This window comes from Drosophila mauritiana, chromosome X (genome assembly GCF_004382145.1).
Source record: "Drosophila mauritiana strain mau12 chromosome X, ASM438214v1, whole genome shotgun sequence".
In the NCBI taxonomy this organism is placed as follows: domain Eukaryota; kingdom Metazoa; phylum Arthropoda; class Insecta; order Diptera; family Drosophilidae; genus Drosophila; species Drosophila mauritiana.
In genome coordinates this window covers 11,043,383-11,067,561 of record NC_046672.1, presented here as the reverse complement: position 1 = coordinate 11,067,561, position 24,179 = coordinate 11,043,383, and the positions used below count along the sequence as shown (strand labels likewise).

The 24,179-nt window shown below is 38.4% G+C and overlaps 1 protein-coding gene across 2 annotated transcripts in view; it reads left to right on the top strand.

Annotated features, from left to right (window-relative positions):
* LOC117148016 (Kv channel-interacting protein 1) overlaps positions 1–24,179 on the top strand; it is a 79,642-nt gene that overhangs the window by 1,501 nt on the left and 53,962 nt on the right. For both annotated transcript variants that reach the window (XM_033315182.1, XM_033315180.1), the window contains exons 2-3: positions 2,921–3,295; positions 3,698–3,760. In XM_033315182.1, coding sequence (XP_033171073.1) covers positions 2,921–3,295; positions 3,698–3,760 — 438 coding nt within the window. The remainder of the gene's footprint in view (positions 1–2,920; positions 3,296–3,697; positions 3,761–24,179) is intronic.

Below are 24,179 nucleotides of genomic sequence, written 5' to 3'. Positions count from 1 at the left end.
AGATGCAAAAACAAACACTGTGCTGCAGGGAAATTGTTTCCCGGAAAAAGCGTGAAAAACATGAGCTCACTGGGATTTTCCACTAAGTAAATAGATGTGCTTAAATAATTATATATATTACTACTACATCTGCAAATAAAACATTCTAAGGACACGCATTTAATTCTTTGGTGGTTAGTGAAAATGTATACCTCTTATGTTATGTTTTAAATTATAAAATGAGTCATATGAACATACTTTACTATAAAGACGTTTAAAAGTTATGTGTATTTCTTTGATTTTCTTTGGAATGTCTTAAAATATTGCTGATCAATATTTTTTGCCCACAGAAGCCGTGAAAAACTTTATGACTTCGGAAAAGCTATGATATAAATTGAGCAAAACTTTCGCAGAACACACCGATAAAATACCCTTCGCAAGCATTGCAATTGATTGCCCTCAATGTGAATAGCATTTTGGATTGATAACCAATCGGACTGCTGGGGTCATAAATCTTGGCCAGAATTATATCCGCAAACGGAATGGCCTTCGATCGGGACAATTTACGGCTGATCGGTGTAGTTTATCCATCAAACTGCAATTCGGCCAGAAGGCTGAAAACTTGAAAGCCGTCGACCAGAAAAGCCAGCGATCTAAACAATGTCTGGAATATGTTTCCATTGCAAACGGCGATTTTGTTTAGATTGCGTCTCGTTTTCGCGTCATAAACATATTCCGCCGCCCGGCGATCTGCAAAGTTCAGTTTTTACAAGGCGGCGGATTGGGTATTTATGCATATCATTAATATAAATATTTTGGCTCTGGCTTCTCGTATGCGATTTTATGAGCTTCTGTAAGGATTGTTTTTAAATGTTTGGTTATAAAATTACTTGTTTTTCAAGCTAAATTATAACAATAATAATTTCTTTGCCCATGCACAACACACATATTTATATACACAAATCGCACTATTTACAGATTTTACGCAGGCCGCCTGGAAAATGTTTTTCCCTTGGCTAAATAAAAAAAAAAACTCCATATTTATTTTCAGAAACGTTTCAAATATTTTTTTGCAAACTTTTTTTAATGGCTTCTAAAGCTTTCATACTATACTTTTGGGGTTTAGCTGACTAAATAAATATGTAAAGTCATTTTTATTAGTTTAAATGTGAATTAAATAAATATTAAATATGTGTTAAATTTAAATTAAATACGTTTTAAATATTCATTTAATTTTAAAGTCATATACATTTTAAAGTATTAACTTTTACAGAATTTTTCAAATCATTTTACAGTTTGATTTTATGCCAATACTTTTGTAAGATTGAAAATTAGCTTGAAGCTATTTGAGATATTGACAATATTCAAACTGTTAGCTTGTTTATGGTTTTCTGTCCAAGTTTTAACGAGGCGCAAATTTACGATTGCCAGTGCTACGTGCCAATAATCATAATAACAATTATTCTAATTGCAATTGGCATGCGGCCGGCTCTGGATGCACAATTAACGACACTCGAAATAGTGCATTAAAAGTGCCACAGAAATGCAATTAATTGAGTGGGCTTCATGGCAAATAAACCGATATTATTTATGATTTCTGCGAATCGCATTTGTGCTTCATATTCCAGGGTAAATGTTTTATTCTATTCTTCGTTTTTTTTTTCCACGCCCAGCCTGTTGAATGGCCATTTGTTGGCGACATTTGTTGGCACTTGGATAGCAGTTTGAAATATGCAACAAATAAACACGACCAACGACACCAAGATCGGAGGAGCAGCCAATCGCCAAACCAAAGACCCAGTTGCAGTTGGCCATCAGCCAGAAATTAGCCAGTCAGCCGAGTCGCTGAAACATGGCTGTGGTTCAAAGGGGTTCAAAAAGTAGATGGTTTTAATAAGTGCTGAAAAATACGGTTATTCTACTTACAAAGTATGTAAGACAAGACAAAGACAAGTAAGCTTGTCTTATTAACTAATGTTTAATCTAAGTATAGTTAGTTACATTTGAACTGATTTATTTGGCCCCCCTTCCCAGCGACACTGACACTTTTCTGAACATCCCCAAAGAAAAGCTGCCAGCGAATGTGTGTGTTTTTCTCACTTGCCAGCCCAAAGTCACGGTAACTCCCCAAAAATTCGCCAATTCAAGTTGGCCCCTTCATTTGCAGTGCAGCTTCTTTGCAACTTGAAAATAGCTAAGCAGCTGGCAGGGCAAATAAATCAAATGAATTGCATTTGAGTCAAATGGAAAAGGGCTGTCCAAGCTGTTGAGATGATAAGTGAGTGAGCTGAGATTCGTTTTGGTATTCGTTGGCATTCGTTTGGTATTCGTATTTGTTGAGCACTTTTGCTTGTGTGCTTTTCAACACTTAATTAGCTGGCAGCACTTTGATTGATTGTTTTCGCAATCATCAGAATGGGAATATTATTAACGATTGGAAGGACGCTCTGTTGCAGAAGTTAACACTTTTCAGATGTGTGTTTTTTTTCTTAATTTGTACAACACTGGCTGAGAAAACGCCCCGTGTGAAAAGTGCACTTTGCTTCACATTTACCAGCACTCAAATGCATTTTAAGCAGCAACACCAACTCGATTCCATTGACAGGTACATGACAGCGTTGGGGAAAATTGAAATTCCCCAGCCACCCACACACTCACCCCATTCTTGGATGTTTTTACCCTCGCTTTCGCATTCATCGAAATGATTTACGAGATGATGTGCGAGCGGAAAGAAACGAATTTGTCAAACACACATATCCCATTGACGTAAAATGCATTTTTATTGCGAACATGTTCTCCGCGGCTGTAGTTAAATAAATAATATATTATCTTAGATTATATAACGAAGACATTTAGCTAAACTGAAGTTACTTTTTATCGATTAAGGGAAAATTCTTTGGCATGTATTTTTTATAATAAGTGTTTAAAATTGAAATTTCAGCGGCGCAGGAGACAGCTGTCAACGTGATAACCATCATCGATGCCAGCAGTATAAATAATAATAATAATAGCAATAGTACAACCAATAATAACCACCACAACAGCGGTGAACCGGAAACGGAAATCGGTGCAGTGCAGCTGCAACAGCAGCAGCAACAACAACAACAACAGCTGCATCTTCAGCCGGCGTCGAATTTCGTTGCCATTCCATTGTTGGAACGACGGCGTCGCAGTCGCAGCCACAGTCGCAGTCACTGCCGCATCGCCCCCTTGGCGCCGATCATCTGCATCCAGAACGGATCGCATCCGGAGGAGCTCGTCCGCCTGTCCCGCTCGCGATCCTGCTTCCTGCGCATTCGCAGGACCTTCATCAAACGTGAGTAGCTGCTGGAAATATAAAACATATATATATAATTATTAACTAACAATATTGCTGTTATATCAGTTTTGCAGTTTTTCTCACAGTATTAATCTGACTTTTGCCCATTCGAGCGGGCAAAAGAAGCATGTCTTTTTGTTGCCCAAAACTGCATTTCCATTTAACCCTTTTAGCGTCTATTTTCATTCGCCTCAATCTCCGGCAGCTTTACTTCGATTTTCACGCTTTTCCTCACCCCTGCCAAGCGCTTTGAGTCTGTGTCAGCGATTTTAATTGAATTGCTGCGATTTCCCATCGTTGTGTTTGTATTGTCCACGTTGTTGTTAACCCTTTGGTGGCAGCTCTTAAATCGTTTTCTTGTTTTTTCAACCATCCGCTTGTTGTATTTTTTCTCCACAGTTTTTGGCAAAATCATGGGCAGCAATAATCCCAGCGAAGCGGATCGATACGACTATTATGACTGTGAGTAAAATGCAAACTCATTTCCATATCATATTTTTCTTACCTACTTCTCCTTTTTTCGCTCGTTATCGCACTTATATACATATATATATATTTATACATTTCAAGCATTTTCTTTGTTTCGCTGTGAAATATAAAATCGAAAGGGCGGGTGGAAATCTGTCAGTCATTAAACATCAAGTGCGCAATTGACGGGTAGATAAATGAATACTTCTTCTATGTACGATATTTACTCAGTTTGTGTCCATGCTGAATTAAATATTTATATTTTTTAAGCGGTTATACGGAATTTATAATTAACTATTCGGGGAATGCACTTTTGTCTGAAACTGCAGAAATGGACAATAAATACGAGTAAATGCGAGTCAGTGATTAATTATCGTTATTTATTGTGAATTGAACTGATTAATTATTTTTTAATTAATCTTTAATATTATCAGTGGGATTTTTGCATTAACTTGGTAGCTATAATATAAGTATACAAAAGTATCTCATGTTTAAAATTCACGATTAAAGTTTATAATCGAATTATCATCAAATCTTAAGCTGTCAAAACCTTTTATGGTCATAAATTCCATAGGTCTTAAATTCACATTTCCCACCAAATAATTAATTGTGAACTAATTAGTTTACTTCGATTCGATTTAACACTTTGCCACACTAAACCACATCCGTATCCGTATCTGTCGAATATCACAGTCTTAGGATGTATGACTTTCTCAGCCACAATCAAAGCGGTTTTATTGATTAATTTCTGGTTAAACGACCTCTTCGACATTTGTCACAGCCCGCAAAAGTATGCAATAGATTCAAGAGTTCGCCGAGTGGCTTGGAAAATCCCCGTTCGTCTGTGGTGAGCTTTCACTGTGGTTTGCCATCGGTGCGGTTTCAGCGCTCCATGGATTTTATCGAGCATACGCCCGAGTGGCAAAGGGAACCAAATTGGTTTTGTATGCGCGGATAAAGTGGTAAAACAATCAAAAATATACAGTCGAAAATGTTTCGATGCTTCAAATATACAATACAACTGGCATCTCTGCACTTTTTTAAAGATTCTTTGTTAGCTAAAATAGAATTTATTTGCACTCACTTCTTGACAATGCCCTATTCCATACGAATATCCACATTACAATTAAACTGTTCATTAATAATTCACTCATATTTTGTTAGTTTTTTCATTTTTTTTTTGAAAAGTGATGAAAATCAGCATTTCCAAGCAGGAGAAAAGCAGTTATCCATCAAAATATTTACTTATTTTCGATTCTTTTCGCCTCATGTCTCTCTTTGTGGTTTATTCCTCTCGTTGCCTTCTTGGTGGCTCCTTTTTCATCTCATTTTCGCTTTTATGCGTGCCTGCGCCTGTGTGCGTGAGTATCTGTGGGTGTGTGAGTGTAGCACTTCAAATTGCGGCAAGTGAAAGCTATAGGAGAAAATCAATAAGACACCAGAGACACTGACTGCGGAGGAGTCGGCAAACACTGGAGAATTCGGCACACTGCGAGAAATTTTGACATATTATTCATTTTATTTAATTGAAAATATGAAAGTGGAAAGGAAGTAGGATATTTATGCATGTTTAAAAGTAATATTAATAAACTTACTAAGAATGAAAACTATATTATAGATAAAATGTAATTATTAAGATTTACAAGAAAGCACCCAATTATTCACTCAGCCAAATAATTTTCGTCAGTGTGGGGAAAGGGGCGCTAGATATTAGGGATAGGGTGGCATCTAGGGGGCGGGCACAGCGAATGGCTGCACGGGGTGGTTTCCCAGGGCATAAGTAGTATTTATGTTCGTATCTAAATATCTACACTCATCTGTCAAATATCACGTTTCCTGTTTACACTTCTGCTGCCTTCAATATGCCCTGGGATTCCCCTTTCCCAACAGCCCCCAAAGCAGCCACGCCCCTTCGCCGACCCCCTTTTACCACCTTGCTCTTGTTTCAGTTCTCTGTTTGTATTTGGCATGTTGAGTGTTGAGTGGCATTTGCCATTCTTGGTCTCATTCTGGCTTTCCTTGGTAGTTTTGCCTTTGCCACTGCTGAATGGAAACAAAAAGTGCCAGCTGAGCGATAAAAACAATAGAAATCTATTATTATTATTATTATTTAAAAATTTCTTAAGTTTCCAAAATTAAGTAATTAAACATGTGATAAATGTGGATAAACATATGGAATACATTTTATAAGTAAATTCATTTTCTGATAATATAATATTAACGGGATTTAAGCCAAGAAATATCCTCGTTGTAAATATCGTCACTTAAGGACAGACTTTCCCTGGCACTTGAAGAGGGTCAGGTCAAGACATGGGAATGGAAAATGCTCCGCCTGTGCAAACATATGGCTCCTTGTTTTCGTATGCCCACTTGAGTTGCCTTCGACTGTCAAAATATCCAAATGACATTCGGCAAATTCACATGTAAATGAGCTACCGATGATAGCATTCGAGTGTGGGCATTGCGCCGGTAGTCGAATCAATTGCAGTCAGTAATTCGGATACCAGCTGGGGGCTGGGGAATTATAAGCCATTCAAGTGCTCCCAGTCTCGTCTTTTCCGCACACGAATCAATTGTGTCAAGTAATTTGATGAGTAACACTGACGAGAAAGACTAGAGAAAGTGGCCGGCGAAGCTGTTTAAGTGACTCGAATGAGAAGCGCAGAGGAGGGCAGGTTATTCTGAATTTATTCTGTATTATTTATGTGGGTTGTTTTGAGTATTTATTTTGTATATTTGGTATCGGTAATCGATTATTTATACTGTAAATTATAAATTAACTGACGAGAAAGACTAGAGAAAGTGGCCGGCGAAGCTGTTTAAGTGACTCGAATGAGAAGCGCAGAGGAGGGCAGGTAATTCTGAATGTATTCTGTATTATTTATGTGGGTTGTTTTGAGTATTTATTTTGTATATTTGGTATCGGCAATTGATTATTTATACTGTAAATTATAATTCATACATGCATATTGTGCAGATGGGATCTGAAAACCATAACCAGCGAAGAATGGAATAACAATCGTAGTGTATTTTTAGAAACAATAATAATACATTATTAAAAATGGTTAAACTTGATTTTTATTAATTTTCTGTTGTTATAGGGTAAACAATGTGTGAGAAACAATGCGCTCTTGTATTATTCAAATATTATCATATTTTACACGATTCAATTGTTTTATTGGCAACAGCTGGCAGTAAAACGAAATTCTAACTTTTTTTGGCACCCGACAATGAAATAATGAGTGCTTCACTACCTACCCCAAGCCAATCCGCGAATTGCCAGTTCCCAGCTCGCAGCTCCCAGTTTCCAGTTCCTCGCTTTTAGCCGAGTTGCTAAGCAACAGGTAGGCCCACAATTTGGCCAAAGAAAAAACGAGACCGAGTGATGCTCTCTCTTTGGCCAAATAGAAAATCGGCCCAGATGAAAAGCAGTCAGCCAGCCAGCCGAACCTTCAGTTTCGCTTTCGTTTGCTGCGTCACAAGGGAAATTCGGTGCGCCCAGAGAATTTCCCATCGCTGCGATAGAAAATCTCGCATGCGAGATGGTCGGAAAAGCGGGAAAATCGCTGCCTGCTCTCCTTTCGCCGCGCTTCGACTCACTTCGTTTCGCTTCTCGCTTTTCGGCATCGTCCATCGCATTTTCTGAATCTGATTTCAGTTCTCGTTCAGCTTTGCCGACGGCACGACGTGCTTTACTAGCGAAAAGAAAGAAACTAGAAAAACTGGGGAAAATCTGGGAAAATTACTCGTCGTCTTGTCAATTGGCGCGGGCCAAAAAAAAAGCTAACTTAAAAATTAAAAAAAAAAAACATTTTAAAGTTGTTATCGAAAAACGAAATATAGAACAATTCCTGTTGTGAGTTTTGGTTAAACCTTTTTTTTCTGTGATCAAATGTAAAACGAAATACGATTGGAAAAGTCCATATTCCCCAGTTGTTCGGCTGTATTTTTTTTATGTGCTCAAAAACATTTATCCTAAACAACATGAAATGAATGCATAATTCATCAAATACCCTATAAAAAAGTCGTTTTCGAAAGCAGTAAAAATGCTCTAAAATTTTAATATAATGACCATGAGAATTTCCCGAAACATTTTTGAAATTGCTCGCAAGTGTCTGTGGAAATTTTTTAGATTTATTTCAATATTGACTTGAAACATTTAAATGTCGGAAGTAGCTTTTTGTAATTTCTGGGAAGATTATTTTAAACGATTTTCCAAAAAAGTAATTTACTTTAAAGTTCTGGCAAAGCTTATAATTTATAGTGAAGCGGAAAAAACACAATTCAAGCACCTATTTAAGTAGATATTTGAAAAATAGATTAGCAAATGAGTTCGTTAAACTAGGATTCAAATATTTATTTACCCAAAGAAAGTTTAACTTATTTTTTAGCTTAAAGGCATTTTTGCCTGCGTTAAACTGCTCTCTATTGTACTTAAAATTAGCTTAAATACGCTACACAAAAACCAACACTCTGAAAGCAGTCTGATGGCAAATTAAATAGTGTAAGCCTATTCAGCAGCCAAATCGGCTTAGCACCTCGCCGCAATCAGACAGCATCGGCTGTGGGAATGGACCATGGCTCAATTCGCAAGCTGTTTGCCCTTTGGAATGGAACCATTTGGGCTTAAAGTGTTCAGTCCCCGAATGTTTGAGTCGCACCTCAGAGTTTTCCCACTGACTTTCCCAACCCATTTCCCTGTTGCATGTGTGTGTGTGTGTGCTCCCCGGCGATTTGCTTTGTTCGACCAACAAAAAACTAAGCCCGTGTGTCTCTGTGCCAAATTAATTACAAATGCTTGCCGGGCACGATGCCATTACGGCATACAATGGATTAGGGCGCAATATACCCTGTAATTGAGCGTGGAATGGGGTCAAGTTCAGAAACCCTGCCAATTGACTACTTCTGGTCAGAAATTATGTGATTTAAATGCATACCATTTTGGCTTTAAAGTCCACAGTACAGAGCAGAATGTAAAGAGCAATCTAGCAAATATCTTTAGACCAATCTCGCACCCTGTAAACGTAATATTCGCCTGGCACTCGCCAACTCCCGAAAGTATGCAATGGCATTCGCATAAAACGGAATTTCTTCTCCCATAAAAACTGGCTGCCACACGCGCCAGCCACGCCCCCTTTGCCGCCTGCGAAAAGCATTTCTAATTGTCTCCGCATGGGTCGTCCCTTAACCCTCTGCTGCCCCCATTCCTTAACCCACACACACACACCATTCCTGTTCACTTGTTAAATATTTAAGCTGCTTGGGCGCTTTAGTTTCAATTTTTAATTAAAAAACAAAACAAAGCTGGGAATGAAAAAAGTAAAGGAAATCAAAAAAATATAGTAGAAAGTCGCCAGAAATTTGCCAAAAAAAAAAGGGGAAAAAACAGTGAAAAGATGTTGGGCAAAAAGAAAACACCGTTTGAAGCATTTAATTGCATTTGGCGTGTTTAACTTGCAGCTGCCGACGCATAATTATAAAAATGTTGCGCATACGCCCTGTGTGCGCTGGAGCATTTTGAGCGCATTTCATTTGGCCAACTGCAGCGCTGGGGGAATGAAACCTTTTTTGGGCATTAGAAATATTACACATACGCCGCTTGGGCCGCAGCTGCAAATATTTATGAAAATTGCTGCATTTAAAGTCAGTGGCAAGGAATGCGAGATATTACGCGATAAAGCCCAGCTTAATTGGTGATATTTGCCAGCGGGTATGTTGGCTTAGTTTGGCATTATTTTAACTTGATAATAATATTAGTGCAGCTTAAAGTGCTCAAGCTGAAAATTGCATAACCATAATGATATTTCAAGTTCGTTAAGCAGCCTTCCATCAGGCTGCCCTTAGTGAGTTGACACATTTTTGGGCCAACTTGCGAGTGGGCCTTTTGGCCAAACTACTTTGCGACCAGCGGCTGGTTTTTGCAGATACTGTCCACTTGGCTTTGCCTTTCCAACTGTCGCCTTTTCCTTTGATTTTTCCATTTTCCCTTCGCCATTGAGTGTCGCTCAACTTTCGACTGAAGCTAATGCAAATCTGATTGGCTCAAAGGAGCCAGATTCCCAGCTGAATCAAAGGGCTTAGTGTCAAGTTTGGCAAACGGAAGACATGAACGAAAAAATCGAATGGAAACTCGTCACAAAATGTGAGTGAACCAAATACGCGGCTCACTGTTCTCATGTAATCGATAAACATTATTTGTTGATTTTCGTAATGTGTTTAAAGCGTCATACAAAATCAGAAATCAGCCAGGAAATATATGGTCATAGAGAGAGCGACACTCATTCACTTCGCTGGCCGTTGATTTTTCATTCAGAAACCATTTTTGTTTAGCATTTTGGGCCGTTTTTCATCGTTTTTATGGCATAAACAAAAGGCTTTTTCGTTTGAAAAATGCATTGCGCGGCTGAATTTGAATTAAAATTGCTTTGATTATTCTTAGCGCTTGTAATTTGCGTGTAATTCACTATTGGCCACCAACATTTGGCGTCGATTTATGTGCATAAATATTTGGCACCTTCACTCGTTGGTGCTTATTGTTATTATTATTATAGTTTCGAGTTTAGATCTATGCAGGCAATGACAGCTCTTAAGCAGTCAGGTATTATTCATGGAATTGCTTTATATATAGTTTTTAAAAACATTATAAGCTAAGCGGGAAAAAATTGTAGTTTTTACCGCAGCCCAGTTATTTGTTAGTTTACAAGTTGTTTACTCTAATCGAGTACAATGTTAAACTTATGTTTACACTTGTATTTAACGGCTGGATCGAATTATGGTATCTTTTCACAATATTTTCTCGGTTCTTTCCCACTTTCGCACTTTTCGCTTGCTAAATAAATCATGAATGGCGGATTAAACAAACTGACCGATGCAATGAATAAATGTTTAAGGATATAAATTATGAAATAAATTTATTATTTTACCCATGACACGAGTAGCAAAAGTAATGTATTTCTGTGGCATAAATCATAGATGCACTGAGAGAAACAATGTGAAGAGCGAAAAAGTAAGCAGAGAAATTCCATAGAAAAATACTTAAATATATACAGATCCATAAACAAACCGATTTATATATATTCGAGTCGGGCGTTTGATTGATTTGTGGCAACTATCAAACAACAAACCAAAAAGAAAAACAAAAAACAAAAAAGCAACAGCAAGTCAGCAAAAACAACAAGGACAACAGCAACTACAACAACAACAATTGCGGGTGAGTAGCCAAATAAATAAATAATTAATGAAACCGTGCGCTGCACAAACAACAAAGAAAACAAACAACCAACAGAAAAAAGCAAGTGGAAAAGCCACGAAGGAAAATTCCAGCAGCAAGTGCATAAAAATGCTCAGCACACACACACACACACACTAACATTGCATTAATCACCACTAAAAAATCAACAATCAACAACAACAACAACAACAACAGCAATGTTGTCGTCCTTCGCAGTGATTTATTTATCTATTTTTTGTTACTACCTATTATTTGCCCGTTTTTTTGTTTTTGTTTTTTGTAACTGGCTGCAAAAGTATTTGCAACATTGTGACATGGCAAATATTTGCTTTGGAACGATGAGCGGCAGCCCCGCAACAATTTTGCTGGGAAATGCGGAAAATGCGATCGGAAAACGATTTAAAACCAAGCTCGAAATTCATTTAAATTCATTGCGTTCGCCTTTGTGGCAATTTAAATGGAATTTACAAATAATAAAGCCGGCTGCAAAAGCTTAAGCTAAATTAATTTGTTACTATGCGACAAAAACAAACGCATTTATTCATGCGTTTATCATTAAATTAAGTTTAAATTATTCCATTTCGGCATACGCAATCTAATATGGAATACACACGTAAAATTAATGGAATTTTTAACGAGTATTTATTGGGACCAATTTGCGTATAAGTTTTAATCATCGAACATTTGGAAAAAAAAATATATAACAAATATATATGATATAGCTCATAAACTGATTTCAATGTTTTGCTTATGGAAAACTCTTGCCATATATTAGAAATTGGGCGAAAACAACACTTTGTCAACGACGCAGTGCACAATAAAATAATATAAATAATAAACGAGTCAAAAGTGAGGGAGTGTATGATGCTAATATGCCCAAGAGATTCCTGATGTATTATTTATTAATATGCCAAAGACATGTCACTGGAATGGTTTACTTTACTTTTACTCCTACTTTGTTTGGCATTTTCCCTACTTACGCTCAATTTGAGAACGTTGTTTTTCCACGGAAAACCAAAAAATCGTAATGTTGCCACAGAAGACAAACAAGTGAATAAACGAAACGAGGAATTTTGTTGAATAAAACAAAGCGAAACCCGGTTGCATTAAAAAGTTTTTAAGCCCGCGTTTCAATTACTTTCCACTCACCTTTAAAAACTTCAACAATTTAGACGAGATGAAGGAAAAGTTAAAACTTTTTCCCTACGAGTTACAGTCATTTTTTAGTTCATTACGTTTACAACTTGTTTACTTCACTTTCACTCTTTATTTACTTGATCAAGCTAGTTTAGTAAACCCAAATATTATTGGCTATTAAGACTGTTTAAGGCACTTTAAAATGCATTAAAAGTTTATTTACATACGATGCCAATAAATATTTTTATTATTCATCTAAATATATGAACATACATTTTGTTGCAAAACAGGGTCATAAATAAATTAATAGATTATAATATTTTTGTTTGTCATAAAATAAAATTGGTTATAAATAATAACCATTTCCAGGCGAAACTCTTTTCCCGTCTATTACCGTAATTTTCGCGCCATTCACATAACCGTTACCCATATTGCGCCATTTCCACGAAACATTTGCCCCCGCTTTCCATTTCCCAACACTACCACCAATCGATGGCAGCGAAAAATGTGAGCAAAGATCTGTTGACAATCTAAGACAAACAAAAAATCAACGAAAATTTGTATATTCTTACCATTGCAATGGATCCGGCTAGAAAGAGATGGCACAAGGATGGGGCGACAGAGAGGGCACGAGTGGCGGCAACAAATTTAATTTCGTAAGTGACTTTTGGCAAGTCAGGTGAAGGTGTCTATAAATATAGGCGATGTCGGCATAAATTTTCCCCCGGCTAGACTGCAGAAAAACGCACGCCCGGGAAAATCGGGGGCTTTGGGATTCGGTGCGGGAAATTCGGGCGAAAAATCAAAGCAGAAAAAGGCTGTAAAATAATCAAAGCACTCGCGTCAAATCGAATCCAATGCGAAGACACGCAACGACGAAACGAGACTTTCACATAAATAACTTGCGACTTTGTTGCTAACGGCAAAGCAACGCCCCCTTTGAAAATGGAAAAGGGGGCGGGGCAGCAGGCCGACTTGTCATTGCCTTTCGCCCCGCTCGGTAAACAATGCAATAAATATAAAACTACACAACATCAAAAACTACAAAATGCGAAATACTCACTATAAAATATATGATACTACCACCGCACAAAATTCACTCGTTCGTAAATTTTCTGGTGCTTTTCGCTTGTCAGCAATATTTTCCCTCGCCCAGAGCGCCACGCCCACGCCCAGCGTGCGCCCACATTTGCTCGTTCGCATTTTACCTCTGTAGGCGGGATTTTTGCATTTTCCGGGGAGTTTGCTACCTAATCTGGGGGATTTTATGTCTTCATTTGGATTGGGAATATGTATAAAATCCTTATTTTTGCGGTGAATATTTAGTCTGCTATTTTATTACGCAAAAAATCGCATTAAATTCAAAATACTGCGGGTATTATAAATGGTAGAGGTGGCTTACAAATAATTATGAGGAACTTAATTTTCGTGTTCACTGCTATAATTAGATTTATGCCATTCTTAGCATTTTTAATTATCATCAACTATCAAAACTGAATGCCATTTCAAACTTCTTACTGACCTTGCAGTTCCCTGAAGTTATTTTGGCCCTGCGCTCGGGGTTTATCAATAACAATGGCAACAATTTTGGCCAAAATTCCCCGTCTGGCGACTTATTTTGTTCGAAAGATTTATGCGTTGGCTGCACTTAATTGTGTTTTCCCCCTTTTTTCCGCCATTCCTGTTTCCTGTTTCGCTCCGGCGCAAAAAAAGCACTGACAAATCCAAGGACATTCCCGAAACTGTTTTGAAATATGAGCGGCATTTTGTGCGGTTCGGGGCCTCGGCTTTTCCCACCCACTTTTCTCGCCCCAAGTTCTCAATTTTTTGTTGTTCTTCTTTTTTTTACGAAACCGCACGCATTTTTTGTATTTCTCGTCTTGCTTCACACGCGGCGCCTAAAAAAAGAGAAAAAAAGGAAAAAATTGACACAGAAATTGATTTTCGTGCCTTTATCATGTTGCTCAGCATCCCTTTTTCCCCTCCTTATGTATGTGTGTGTTTTCGTGCTCGTCACTTTTTATTTGTCTGCCTTTCAATTTTAGTTGTTGCTTTGTTGCCAGAGCTGCCTTTTTCCATCTCTTACCTTTCCCTTCTCTTCACCGCCTCCCCCCCCATCATCATTTGTTTTTCCTGCTCTGCTTTCCCGCCTTTTTTCCACAAGCAATCCGTGTGAAAACGGCGAGGTGTTTTAGAGAGCAGGTCAGATGAGAATCCTGGGCTATATTCCGCTTTTTTAAAGTTTGAAGCACTTTAAATGACTCTGAAGGGAAAAACAACGGTGCGTATGAGCAATTTGTGAGCTAAGATGTTACTCATACGCACTGTTGTCAAGGTTATAATTATTATTATTTGTAGTTGTAGGTTATATTTTACCAATAACCAATGTATATAACTTATGGCACCATAAAATTTGGTTCTTAATAATGAAATGTAGCATCTCGTCGAGCCCTTGACCGCAAAATGGGATTGGTGGATTTTCTGGTTTTTTCGCACCCCATTTTCGTATTACCACTGCTGGCGCCCCTTTTTTTGCCCCGTTGCATGCCCACATCGCCCACTGTGCCATCACAGTAAATATTGTGGCTTAGAGGATTTACAGGCGTTGTTGCTGTCATCGTTCCTGCCGTTGTTGTTGTTGTTGATTCGTTATCCTGCCAACGTTGTTGTCATGTAGTTTGGCTTTTTGAATAAAGACATTCTACTTTGCAGGCTTTTTGCGGCCCATAATCAAAATGAACTTTTTTTTTGCTTAGGTGTCGGGGGTAATGTGTGCGCGTTGTACTACATAGTGCCATACATCACAAGCCTAACTAAGTTACGTGGCGTAATTGAGAGGGCGCAGCTTCCATTGAAAGTCAATTAGTTGTTGTGGCGGGCGAAAAAAAATACACACACAAGGGGCGGCGAACATGCAACAAAAACAGCTGTTGGTGTTGAAAATGGATATACCACTTACATTCGTAGATATAGAATAATGAACACTAATCTATTTCAATAAGAAGCATTACTTCTCGATAAATTATTTGCTGAATTTAAATATATTTTGTAGAAAAAATAAAATGTTCATTATGCTTTATAAGAAATCTATAGAATTCGCATGAAATACGAAAATGTCTTTTTGGCGGCATGGAAAAACGAAGGGGAGTAAAGGGGAAAAATAGCTGAAGGAGGTTTCCTAGCAAATTGCATTACACAGGCAAATGGAATGCTCTCACATCGCCCGCCGCTCACCAACACACACAGCCACAAATGCCGACACTCCGTTGAGTTCACTAGCACACACTCACGCACTCACTTACTCACTCGCACACTCAGTTAGTCGCTCACGCACACAGCGACATTCTTATGGCTTCCATTGTCATTTGCAGGCAGAATAAGGGGTCTGTATACCGTTACTTTTGACATTCAACAGGCGGCTGAGCGCATTGCCCTTTGTTATCCTCCTGCTCCGTCGTCTCCTCGCATTCGTCCTCTCCTCTCCTCCTTTTGTCTACTATCCGTGCTCCTCTTCGTTCTGCTTTCAGCTTGTACGTTCCTCCCGTTAACCTCCACCCGCCTGTCTTTTCCTTCCTTTTTTTTTTTTGGTAATCAAGCAGGCGTCGGTTGCTCTTTGACATTTGTCCTTTCAACTCCCTGCCGCTCTCTCCGCTTTATTCTTTCCCACTTTTGTATGTGTACAATAAACGACATTTGTTGCCCGCTATTTGAATGCCTGCCGAACACACACATACACACATAGGACGCACACACACACACACGCACGCACAAATCGAAAATCGATAATTTTGCAGTCCTTTGTTATCCAGACAACACAATGACCCATAGATATTAATCGATAGCAGTGAATGCATGTGGAAATAATAGAACATATGTCGGGAAAAACATCCAATGCAAAGGCTTTCACGGTTAATTGCTGCATTTATCTATAAGGAATAATTAAACGTTCGCGACGATAAATCGTTTTCTTTAGCTTCGATTAGCGATTGTTATACAATTAAGCACGATATGTTATCACCTTTAAATTATCGGAGGGATTAAGTCGATGTAAAACGTAATTATTCGATTAATTCCATCAGATTCATTGAAGTACCTTAAAAATGTAAAAATAAAATCGCATTTCTATTTGAAAGATACTTTCCAGTAATTTGCAGATATCTTTCATTTAAATTATGTTAGCATTTGCCAAAAGAATTTTCAGAGCTTATGACGAGATTGAGTTCGAAAAGCTTTACTAATTTCTGGCAAATAAACATTCAAAGCCGCACACATTTGCGTCCCTTTTATATGTTTACATAACTTATTTCCATACCATGATGATAAATTTTGTAATTCGCAATCAGCTTAGTACAAATTGCAGTTTGAAAATGAAAACGGCAAAAATAAGGAACAAAGTGCAGCAAAGGGCATTCATTACATTTTGCCATGGGAAAAATGATTATTATTTCACTTTGCCATTTGTGGTGAATAGAAATTTGAATAAATCGGTAGACATTTTAATGCAGGCTTAAAATGTTGAAAACGAATCAAACAGCGCTTTAAAGTAGGAAAAGTCCGTTATGCGAGATGGCATTTAAAGCATATTAACTTTAAGGTTTTTCGTTTGCCCTTTTATTTTCACAAATATGGTATTTGTGTAATTCAATTTGGAGCCTGGAGGTGGAGGCACAAAATGGCGCATTTGTCTGGGTTTTATGCGAGCATAAAAGTGGAAATGTCTTTAACAATAAAATGCAATAAAAAACATTTCTTTTTGCCTTGTACTTTACGCTGAGGCGACAATATTTTTGTGCGCCACAGCGGCGGTCATTAAAGTAGGCCCACTGGGCGGTTTCTACTATGTAAGTGTGCGTCCATACAACATACACATACACTTTGCTTTGTTGTGCAGCGCAAATTGTTAATACACCATACAAATACCATACAAAATATAAACCGATTGCCAAAGGGCGAACATAAAAAGTTGGGCGCGAGTGTGCGGAGTGGGGCAGGGGGATCAAATGTAAGCACACTCGTAGAAAAGTGTCGCACTTGAGTGAGATTATAAATAATAAACTTATGGGTAGGCATGGGCATAAATAAAGTAAAATAAAATAGGAGAAAGCAGAAAGCAATGCCAACAAAGGCCGAGTGAAAGCAGCATGTTTCGGAGGGGGTGGATGTGGGGAAAGGAGGGATAAAGCCCAGATAAAGGACGACAAGAACAAGAACATGTCCCTGCGTTTGTCCCAAGATATTGCGTTTGACATTGTAATGAATATTAACGCCCACACACTTGGTGCCAGTGAGAAGGGGGCGTGGCTGAGTGGACTCTACACTGAGAGCAAAAGCTCAAAAGAAACTGTCAGCCAAATGTTTGAATACTATTTAAACTGCTTCATTAATCGCTTAGATCTAGCTATAGTTGTATTTTATTTCGTGTAATATTACCATGTTTTTTACTATTCCTAAAAATAGTTTTCAGTGCATAAAAAAGAGAGGTGTTAGACAAGCAAGCTCGTTCAAACTAGCGGACCCAACAAAAGCTCTTAATATCGCTAAGCGAAACAATGACGCCAAAAACAACGAGAACAAGACCAGCCACACACACACACACACACATACACACACCAATTCACAAAAGGTTCGCAAAAGTGAAAAAGGAAAACTTAATGAAAAATAAGAAGAGGAAGTCTCTGTAGGAAGAACAAACTCAGTTTTGTTTACACAGAACGTTGAAAAGTTTTACACAACGCTATCTAATATTTATCAGCGAAGTTTTATCCGAAGCCGATGAAATTAAATTTCATAATTAAAAGCCAAAGTCAACAATTCGCTGCTGTGTTATAAGCTAATCAAATTTAATATACTTATTGCGTTAAATACCATTAATCAAACAAATAAAATGTAAGACTCTGTGTCCCCGTTCTTCTTATTGTTGATCCATAGATTCTTATAAATTACATGAAGCCAATTGATGGTTGCTTACAAATAATGCACAAGTGACATGAATTCGAGAGTGTTGAGCAAAATAAATTACACTTGATTCGCATCACGTCGGGGTCACCGATTTCAAAAGGCAATCCCCTTCAGCCAATCCCCTTTCTTTTTTTCATCTTTTGTTGGCATTTGCATGAATATCTCCATTTTGCTGGGGGGGAGAACAATTACAGGGTCGATTACGATTGCGATAACGATAACGATAATGCCATAGCATCATTGAGTTTGCTACGCCCATTGCTTGCATAATTAGCGAGCCATTGAGTGGAGGGGCATGAAAGGGCGAAAAATTCGCAATTCGCAAGGAGTTTCGAGAACCTTGCACTGCGAGAAATTACCATGCACTTATAGAAACTATAAATATTATTCAAATTCAAATATCTACACAATATGCTATACTTTTATACTTAGCTATAGTTACTCAATTGATATGAGAACAGTAGTCCTGAATTATCCAGACTTACCACACATTGTGTCGTGACATTTTGCCATATTTTCTCGCAGTGTTGCGAATAGAAAATGATATGCAATACTCGTAGCTGGTCTGCTAGCCCCCGAATGTAATCACATCCTTCCCGTGGTCGCATATCGAGAATCGCTCTCGGCGAAAGTAGCTGACGATGTGGAAGTGCGACGCCAAGTGGAACCAGTGGATGAAAGGAAGTGGGAAGTGGGCGGTGGTTGGGTTAGATGATAGCGTGAATTTGACATTGTAATCTTTTTAAATCGTAATTAAAGGTTAAATCTTAATTAAATGTGCCAAAGGTTTTTGTATTTGACTGCGGGGTAAATTCCAACAGATTAGGGCACGCAAGGCGCTGGCAACATTTTTGTCGAAAATCGCGGGGGAAAATTGTGTGCGTTCCGCCACTGGCATATAAATCCAAACTTATCTGCAGCAATAAATCAGTTTTAATGCGTTTCTTCGTCATTCGCGCCGCTTTTCTGGCCAAGACAAAGCCCGCAAGTCGCTTGGGAAAGGGCAAAAGCTACTGGTTTTGGTGCGCTGAGGGGCGAAAAAGTCTTAACGGATTTGTTGTCGAAAAAAAATTTGTTGGCTTTATGACCTTCAAATCGGATCATAAAATGAAAACGAGTTGAAATGTCCATAACGATGATGAAGATGCCAGGCAGCAATGACCATAAAAAATGGAGATTGAAACAGCTTGCGAGCATCTTAAAATTATGACAAGAATCACATTTGCTCAAGTTTGAAATTAAGATTATTATACATTTTTCCGTAAATGTGTTGGGTGATTAATTCGGAAGGTTAATAGCAAGTATTTGTTGTGTGAAATGTTCGCCGAGACTATTAAACTTGCATAAAATTACTAATAGATTTAGGGACAAAGTGTTTCTCCTCCTTTCAGCTGAAAATTGAATTGTTTTTCTTGCGCCCATTTTGTAATTATTTTCATGTGCATAAGCATTTATTAGAACAACTTTTTGAGCGCGACGAAACATGAGCATAAATAGCAAATGTTGCGAAATTTTGTTCGGCTCTTCCTCTTGCCAGCGCCTTCCGTTCCATTCCGGTTCGTTTCGCCCCATTTCGTTCCTCGTTGGCTTCAAAATTAACGCAAATTTCTGTTTTTGTTTTTCGTGCTTTGGCAAAACTTTTGAAATTTTTATGACGCAAGTTTATTTTAAAACTTTCTGCCAGCCGACGCCAGAAACAGCAAACAAAATAAAATAAAACACTGGGGTTTTGGTTTTGCTGTGCGGGGGGCAGGAGAATAAGGAATAAATAAGTTGGCAGCTGATTCCCGCAGGCTTTCAAGGAGCAAAATGGCGGCAAGCGAGGCAAAGTTGCTGCTCATTGTTTAGCAGTTGATTTTTTGACGCACTTTCCCGGCTTATTATGTGACACACAAATACAAATGCAGAAGCAAAAGCAGAAGCACACACACACACAAAAGGGGGCGGTGGAGGATGGGCGGGGCTGTCACAGTGCCAGGAGAAATTGTAAACTTTTTTAATTAAGGTAAAGGAATTCGCACTGTCTCCACGCTCCGAACCCGAAAAAAGCTCACCAAATCGATTGCGAACATTCAGCCCAGTTTTCCTCTTCGTCTGCCGCTGCCTTTTCCTCTTGGCCATTCTCATTGCCTCCATCATCTTGGCCAATTCCTGGGAGACAGTCCTTGCACACTTTTCATACACACAACTTCAAGATTATTTGCCACTTTCTGCGGCACAAAATGAAAGCGATCTGGGGAGAAATTTTAATAAAATTTTAATTTTTCAGCTCAACGAAAACAGCCATTGCGCCAGGGGGCCAAGCTGAAAAAATTTCATAAAAATGTTTTATGAGCTCCACTTTGACCTCTTTCTTTGCCAAAAAATCTAGTTCGGAGACAGCAAGGTTGATGGAAAATATTTTTTAATTAAACCAGCGTATGAGTTTAAACAATTGCATACCAATTCTCGTGAACGTGAACGTATCTCTCCCAAAAACCTGAAATAGTCGTTTAATTTGTACACTTAATACGTCTACAAAACGCATAATTTCGTCATTAAATGCGTAATTAGAGTCGACAATTAGTGGATGCATTCGAAATGCCGACATATTTGGGTAAATTGTTTCGTGTGATTTCTAATAGTTACGTTTTGATGGCTAAATGCCTGAACTCGGTGGGAAAATTAGAAACCAGAAACTGTCAGTTTTCCCAGCCGCAAAATTGTCAGGCGATCAAAGCGAGAGCTATCGAAATTTTCGGTTTCAGGAACTGTGGGCTTTAGGCCCTGGTAATTAGGGGTAATATGTGTGAGTGCTTGCTGCAGTTGATGGCTAGAAACGTGGAAAGAGACGGCACGAGCTAAAGTGAAAGAGAGGGAAGCGTCAAATGAAATGACACTTAGCCGTGCAATTTTGACAGCGTTTTAATATGCAGACAGCGCTTCAGATACGAGCTGCATTTGTAGCTGTGCATGCGGAAAATCTGACATTGAGTGCCCCAAATTTGAGATGAATCTGGCGAAATCCCTTTGCACTAAAATTAGTTTATCCTGCAGCTGGGCAACTCAAAGAATTAACTACAAATTTAAGTTAATTGCAGTCAAGTAAGGTTTTTAAAGCTTTAAACTGCTTGTGGAAGTTCCAGCTTTTTCTTTTTGTCGTTCAAGGGACCTTTTTATGGCCCACATACGCAAATAAAAACTGGGCAGTTAAATTAAAAATTTAGGTTACGTCTGAGATCCTTTCCCGGGCATTGTTTGGGCAAAAAAAAATAAAACCAACAAAAAATGTATGGCCAAAAAGCAGGAATGGCAAATGAAGTCAATTCTAAAAATAGGAAATAGCTCTAGGGGGAAATTCAGTTCGGCTAACAGACGCACACACGCACAAAAAGGCGTCAATCTGTCGTCAAAGTTGAGGGCTCACAAAAAGATACACCAGCTAAAAAGATACATTTGAGGAGATGTCGAGCAAAAGGACTGCGACTTTGAGATACTTTGATGTACTCAGTGCAGAGAAGGAAAGCCTATACTTTGCACGTCCAAATTTAATATGAAAATGGATTTTATTTACATTTATCTGTATTAAGGGCATATATACAATTTTAAATTACTCTAAAGTGTTTGGAGAAAATGATTCATGGGAAATATATACTTATCTTCACATATGCTTTGTTTTTTGCTTCCCCAACAGAGAAAGCTGTTAAAGTACGCAATATGTTGCATGACGCGTATCTCGCAGATACAGATACATTCGCCGTAGCCATAAACTAATGTCCTTTGTCCTCTGCCAGTCGTCCATGGTTGCAGAGGTTGAACTTTGTAGTCATTATCAAAGCTTCTCAGTGGCCAGCTTTGGCTGGCTGCTTCCTGGCTTCCTGTACACTAGTCCCTTCGTATCCTTTTACCAGCTTTCGCAGCAATTCATTTGGCACCCAGTGCCTTATTCATTTCACCATCGCATTGTCCAATCTTCGGGCTTAAGCTGCTGACTGTTGTCCTTGGCTCGCAGGATTTGCAGGAAGATCAACTGCAGCGACTGCGACTGGAGTCATCGTTAGGGCCAATAAAACTGAAGCAAGATACTACTGCCTATTGTTCGTATTCCAGTTAATAAGTCAGTAAATTATTCAGCAAATGCTTGGATTTCCCAGAAAAAGTTTAGCTCTCGGCGTCAACAGCTGGAAAGAATTGAAAGTGCTTGAATGTCGGACATTTCCATGAATCTAAAGTGGGAACTTCATAAACCAATATAAACCAGTGTTGAACTACGACTTAACAGGGTTCTATTAAAGACGTACTTGTGAAATATTGTACTTTTCCACCAAGCTAATTCACCGCGATGGTAAAAAAGTGAATAAATCCAATGCCAAGTTATTGAAGTCGTAAAAGTTTGAATCAAACTTGTTGTAAAGTGAAAGGCCAACATGAAAATGAAAAGAACTCAAAAGTCGAAAATATAGATACCCCACATTTGGCTTATAATGAACTCCTCTATAATTAGAGCAAATTCAGTTTCCTCCAATTAAATCGCCCTCTCATTTTAGCCAGTGGCCAGAAACATAATCAGGCCAAATCAAGGCAGGCAATCTCAGTTAACTGCATTTTAATTGGGTTTCGGCCACGGGGCGAGTGCTTCGTTAAGGGCCAAAAGGGTTGATCTAAAATTCACTTTCGCCAGCACTGCGAATAGATACCTAATTATGCCAGGTGGTCCTTTAAATTCACATATTTCGATTTGATAAAAATCGAAAAAAAAAAAAACAAAAAATAGAAAACAAATTTAGGGACCTGCTCGCTGTTCAATAATTCAATAAATTCCGGCTGCAAAGTTTGATTTTGTTTGCTTTCACATACATAACTAGATATATATCACTTTCTGTGTATCCTGTGTTTTTTTTTTATATTTTCCTTTTGTATGGCCACCGCTAACATTTCCATTGTCCTCGACAGATCCATGGCAACTTTTTCGCTTTATTTCTATTTTTCGGTTCGGTTCGGTTTGGTTTTTGTTCCTGAAGGGGAAGCTGCTATAAATAAAACTTTTGGCGATGTTGCGTGTGCGTCAGCAGCCCCCAGCCATCCCCAAAATTTGGATCCATCCACCGACAAGGCACTGGGTCACCAGCGTCCACCCTCATCAATTATTATTTCGTGGAGTTAATGCCACATACGTATACGTAATCTAATTTCTAGGCGGCAAGTCGAGCATAACGATGCGCAGATGCTCTATGAAAAGTAAATCCTTGCCATGATAAAAGTATCTGTAATAAGAAGTATCTTTAAACCCTTACACAACACTACACTATTATAAAACACCATCTTTACTTAAAGCAAAGTGTTGCTAATTGTCATAACTTTTAGAAAGCCATCGGCTTTAATTAGAGTATGCTTTTACCCAACGCTTCCTTGCCGTTTTCGAGCACATTTTTCCCCAATACTCGGAAAATTCGTGGGGTGCTCCGAAATCACCTTCATCTGGCCTTTTCCACCTTTTCCCATTTTTTTCCGCTCCTTTTTTCGCATTAACTTAATGAGTGAAATAACTTTGTGGAGTGGGCAGGATGGAAAGGAGAGGGAGAGAGTAAATTAAAATATAATAAAAATTTACTTTTAATTATGCTGTAATTAAGATATTCTACTTGCTGCCTTCTGCCATATTTATCCGTTTTTTTTTAATGCAACTGCAGCGAAAGCAGTGGGGCGTAAAGCTGCTAAAGAAAGGAATCAGGGTTGGGCCAAGTGAAAGCATTTATTAATTGACTGGGTCAATTATAGGGGGGCAAAAATGCAGCAAAGTTTTTAACAAAGAGCCAATGGGTTAATGGCGAACGAGGGTTAAGAGCTGCACATATATGTATGTGTGTGTGTGTGCGGGATGTGAGTGCCAAATGGGAGCAAATTAAAAAAAAAATAAAACAGAAAGCCAAGCGAAATTACTTCCACGCCAATGGGGTTTCAATTTGATTTCATATTTTCTCCTTTTACTACGGGGTATCAAGGAAGAAATTTAAGGACTGCAGGAAGTTCAAAAACATGTTCCTTTGAAGAAAAGTATAGTAAATAGAAATAACTCTTACACTATGGTTAAATTCCTATACCATAGCC